Source organism: Gavialis gangeticus, unplaced genomic scaffold (genome assembly GCF_001723915.1).
Source record: "Gavialis gangeticus isolate Ggan-Ray unplaced genomic scaffold, GavGan_comp1, whole genome shotgun sequence".
Classification (NCBI taxonomy): domain Eukaryota; kingdom Metazoa; phylum Chordata; order Crocodylia; family Gavialidae; genus Gavialis; species Gavialis gangeticus.
The window spans coordinates 106587441-106592900 of record NW_017729031.1 but is presented as its reverse complement, the minus strand read 5'-3'; the positions used below and the strand labels follow the sequence as shown (position 1 = coordinate 106592900).

The window sequence follows — 5460 nt, the reverse complement described above, 5'->3', positions numbered from 1 at the left end:
GAGAGAAGCATCACCAGCTCTCCACCCCCCTGCTGCTTCCCCCACCACTCCCCATGGTCCCCCCTGCCACCATTGCTTCCCACTCTGGCTCCAGCCCAACCCAGCAAGCACCACTGAGCTCCCAGCTGTTGGGCAGCTCACAGCAGTTTTCCTCCCTCCCTCTGTCTGATCTTATCTTACTTTCCATTTGGATGGAGGGAGGGTGGGGAACAGACTCCAGGGTTGCAAGGTCAGAAGCCGCAGAGCCGTTGACTGGTTGGGGGCTGGGGCCCGGCCAGCTTTGCTACTCAGCCTCTGGGACTGCCCCTGGGTTCTGCCGCCTCTGGCTGCCTGTCATATTTGATGGGCAACCAGGGGCAGATGAAAATTAATTTTCTAAAATTTTTAGGGGCCCCGTGGGCTGGATAGAATGGCCGGGTGGGCTGTATCTGGCCCACAGGACATTTTGCACACCCCGGCCTAGAGGCAAATCACTCATCTTCAGACTGCAGTACTGCTGCAGCATTGCATCTGGCTTCTTAAAAGATGACGCCAAAACCCTTTAGTTTTCCTGACTTGCACCTTCATTGAGTCTATGTCACTAGCTCAGCTTCTCAGTAACTCTCTCTTAAACTATGTGCTCCACAGCTGCAGGGATTGCTGTGCTTTATTTGTATTCTGGTAATTTTTAAATTTTGGGGGTGCAATTCCACACAAAAATCACAGGAAACAGTTTTTCATGGAGATGGTGGAAACCTCTATTTTTTGCAGTTTCTGTGAAAAATCACAAAACCATGATTTAAGTGGGTCTCTAACTATTATGTTGTCTCCAAACTCAATCAGCAGAGATTTTGTATAGTCATATATATTGTTGACAAAAATATTAAAAATAGCACTGGATCAAGAATTGAGCTTACGGGAAATGCCACTACTAATGGTCCTATCAGGTTGCAACATTAAATCCGCACGGAGATCTTTTAGCAAGATAGTTTTCAATCCATCTAATAGGTGATCTGTTGATTCCATGCTGCAAATTTTTTTTTTTTGTCAAGAAGCCATGTAATATACCCTGAACACAGTCACCTTTAAATCAACCTGACCTATAATCTTATCTGAAAATTAACAACTGTTTCCATGTTGACTTGCACAACTATATTTTTAGCCTCTAATCCTTTGTTGACAGAGTTCCAACTTAACTATTCCATTATTTTTCCCAGGAATGACATAAGACCAACTGTGTTGAAATGGATTCATGTTCAGTTCATTTAGAAATCAGATCACTAATTAAAATGATCAATCTCAAAGAAAACTTCTAGTTGTAGAGAACTGCCTTTAATTTGAGATAGAGATAGATACTTTTAAATAGAAAAAAAGCAGAGAGGTAAAAATTTAAACAATTTTTCTGTGGTATAAAAAACACTTCCTGTTTTATCAGGAACAAGAATGTATAGAAAAAAAAACAGCGATAATAATCTGAGTTAACCTTAACCTAATTCTAAATAATACCACTATAAAAAGGCACAACCTATGTGTATAACCCATAATGAAAGACTAGCCAAGACAACAAAATTTTATTAGGTCAGGAATACATTCTATAAAACTATGGATGCACTTGTCAGGAGTTGAGCCAGAGTACAGAGTTTCTCCAGCATACTTAATAAAGTGTTGGGGCCTCTATGCAACCAACCAATGTGTTTGTCAGGAGCAGCAAACCAGGGATCATCTCCTGAGATGCCTTGTAGCACCACAATGCACCCCACAACATCTGGCAGCACAAACACCAGCAGCAAGAGCCTGTGCAGAATACTGGAAACACACTGGATAGAAAGGTTGGATTGGAGACGCTACAAAGAAGCAGCAAAGTGTTCAGTTTTGGCAGTTTCTTACCTAATGAATTCTTCCCTTTGGGTTTTCTTTTCTTTGGACGGCTCAGTGGAATTTCATCTGTACGACAGAAAATAAAGGGTTAGTTAAATACCACAGAGAAGCTCTACTCTTTTTCTAACAATATATTTCAGTTGGGGAGTTCGGGCTTACCCAACACACACACGCTTCATGGAGGAAACATGGAGTATGTGTAACAAGGAACCTTTAGCCTGTTACTGTGGGAAAGGTACGGGGCCTGCAGGACCTGCAAGAACTCTTTAAAACCAGGGTCTTTGTGGCCTAGAGAAAAGGCAGCTGCAACAGCCAGTAGCTCTACCCTGGGGAGTGGTGCATGCTGTGAGGACAGCAGCCAAAAAGTGGGCAGTTGGCAGGGCTGGGACTAACAAGTAACTCCTGTGCTTGAGATAAACAATAAGCCAGGCTGACGGGATGGGGCTCAGGGGAATAAGCTGGCTTGCCCTCAGACTGGAGGGGGAATTCTAGCCCTGGCTGAGGAAGGAAAAGCACTCCCATGCAAGCCACAGGGGTGCCCAGAAGCAACAAGGGATGACCCTGGTGAATAAGGGCCAAGAGCAGTAGCAGATTAAGATTTATTGGGACCCTGGGCAAACAGAAAATTGGAAGCCCCTCATACCCCATTATAAACATGAATGTATCAAAAATGAATTAATACATAGACCCATTAAATATATTGTTCTGCCTGTCCTCTAGGAGATTAAAATCAGCCCTTCAGGTGAAAGAAAATTGCAAGCACTCTCCCCACCTAGTCCAGCACCCTCCAAATTCTTCACCTCGGGCTCTGAGGAACCCTGCCAAACTCCGCTTTAGGCTTGGACCACCAGTGCAGGCAGTGTCTCCCTCCATGCTTCCTCCCCAGCTCCCTGCTAGCAATGTTCCATTAAGAAGCTAGAGCTATACCACCTTTCTAGAAGAGCTCCCATAGGCTAACGGGAGGTGATGGAGTTCATCATCCTAGCTCTATCTTCCGTCATAAAAAAGGGGGAGTCAGGTTCCTGGGTGCCACTAACTGCAGGAGGGACAGGATCTGTGCGCAGTAGAAACTATCACAGGAAGCTCCTATGTTCCTGAGTTTAAGCAGGGGTTCCCTGAGTCTATGGGGGATGTCCTGAGTCTAAGGAGGGGTGCCTCGAGCCTATGGGGCAAGACGCCTTGAGTATAAAGGTTTGAGAACCCCAGCTTCAGCTGTGAGGCAAAGGGCCAGATGAAAACATCCTTCCTCAGCCTTCCTGAGGGTTCATCCTGCTCCCTTTGAGCCCTGAGCTGGGCTAGGCCCAGACCACAGTCCTGCTCCATCTTTGCCGCTTGGTTTCCACGCAAAATCCACCTGGGCCGTCTTGGAAGGTGGGGCAGGGAGGCAACTGCGGCCCTGCTGCAGTCCCCCTGCGGAGCCCTATCACCTCCCAGGAGGGGACTCTTTCTTTCCCCCTCCCCTGAGAGGTGAGGGGCCAGCTATGCACCTAGTGCCACAGCGCCCCCCTCCTGCCCAAGTGAGGTGTAGCTAGGGGCTCCAGTCACCCGAAGAGATGGGAAGACAGGTGCTAGAGGCTTCCCAGCTGCCTGCCCCCCATGCCCCATCCACCCATCACCCCCTACCCCCAGCCTGGAGACCTGCTCTGCCCCAGGGGCAGGATGAGTAAGACATCCCACTGCAGCAGCCCAGCCCCAGTGCTAGCTCCACTGTTGCTGGTGCCAGTGGGGTCTGGGTGAGGAGATATGCCCCTGGCTGTTGTTGCTGCCATGAGCCCTGCTGGGCTATGCTGCCGCCACCCTGCGCAGCTACCTGCACAGCGCTGTACTAGACCATCCAGCACATTAGAGATTTTTCCTATGGGGCCCCTGATTGGTAGGGTCCTGTGGGCCTATACATTAATCTGCCGCTGGCCAAGAGGGGCTTTTTTTTTCTTTCTTTTGCTTTCTCCTTTTTCCCCAGACACAGGACTCCAGAGGGATAAAGGATTTCAGGCCCACATTAGGCTGTTTTGCAACTGCTTGAGAGGTGGTATTTTAATTGGAGTGGTCGCTTACATTTTTTTCTGTTTTACCATAGGACCAATAGCAACTGTGAGGGGAGATGGAGGTCACACTGCAGTGGGCCTAGAATGGAAGGTAGAAGCTAGAGCAAATAGGCTCTAGCCAAGAGAATCAGTGCCTGGACAAGTATTAAAAGGGGGGAAACCAAGTAACCAAAATGAAACCCAACTTTAAGGCTCAGGACAACCCCTGATAATTGATTCCATCAAGGTGAAATAGAGGGCTGTGGCTCAGAAGAACTAGATGGGCTGGGCAGGCCATCCAGGGGCAGGGGCAGGGGCAGGCCAGCTGGGAGTTATGACCTCCCAGCCAGACTAGGCCTGCCACAGTACATTAAAAAGAAAGAAAATATTATAATGATGCTCTAAAGAATAATAAAACTCATTTAGAGCATACAGTCCAAGTTTAGATACCTCATCTCAAAACAGACAACAGAGAATTAAGCAATCCAGAAAAGGGTAACCAGAATTAACAATGGTAAGGTGCAGCCTGTGCAATGCATAACTGATTTTTTTTCTTTTCCAAATTAAATCATTCTTCAACTGAAAACGAGGATCTTCCCCAGTGTCTCATGTTGGGCAATCAAAAGCAATTGATACCTTTGAAGAACCTGGTCCACAAACACATAAAACACTTAGGTAGCTTGGAGACATTTAAAAAAGCTCATTAAAGCACCTGATCTGTACAGATGTTGAGTGAGCCAGGTCCAACTAACACACCGCCTCTTCTGGGCAAATGCAGAGCTCAGTGCAGGAGTGCGCCAAGTTTAAATTATAGCACTGGGGGGTGGGGTTTGCAAGCAGCCTTAATAATTTATAAGTTAGCAACCTGCTGTTAGGCAAAACTTTAGAAGTTCACACATTTAACATTAAAAACAGAACCAAGAAAAATCAACAGGAACCTACAAGGACTCTGTATGGACAAAGTTTTGTTAACAATGAGCCAACTCACCATGGTTTCCACTTCAGTTCCAAGGTTTTCCCATTATATTGGAAAGAAGCATGAAAAAAACAAAAGTAAAGGACAAGAACATTAGTGTTGAATCAGTTGCAATTCAGAACTGTACTAAAACTCAAAAAGCAACAAACTTAAAGCATAAAAATGTATATAGTCTATTCACATCCCTTAACCTTTACTTTTTACAACCATTTAAATATGACAACATTGAGGCTGCTTAGCAACACTAAAGACTGAACAGTCTGTCTGCCTCATATGACTAGGTACAGTTTCTTGATTGGTTAGCTGTAGATACGATTAAAAGCTTTTGTTAGACTATTTAATTAGAACTTGTCTGACTGTCTGATATGCATGAACCAAGGAAAGAAGCTATGAATTAGTCAGGCAAGCAACTATTTCATGATCAGTATTCACAGTTTCCTCTGTGATGTTTATGAGTACAATATTAGGGCTGTGCGAAGCTTTGGTCCCCGATTCGATTTGGCAGAGATTTGGCTTAATTCAGTGACCAAATCTCCAAATCAAATCAGAGGACCCTTTAATCTCTCTGACTCAAATTGGAACCCGCCAAATCAAATCGGAAAG

At 45.6% G+C, this 5460-nt stretch overlaps 1 protein-coding gene across 1 annotated transcript in view; it reads right to left on the bottom strand.

Moving 5' to 3' along the window:
* Positions 1 to 5460, bottom strand: part of TMEM237 (transmembrane protein 237) — a 76787-nt gene that overhangs the window by 49816 nt on the left and 21511 nt on the right. Inside the window, exons 3-4 of the mRNA XM_019523515.1 lie at positions 4870 to 4880; positions 1867 to 1923 (exon numbers count right to left, since the gene is read on the bottom strand). Coding sequence (XP_019379060.1) covers positions 1867 to 1923; positions 4870 to 4880 — 68 coding nt within the window. The remainder of the gene's footprint in view (positions 1 to 1866; positions 1924 to 4869; positions 4881 to 5460) is intronic.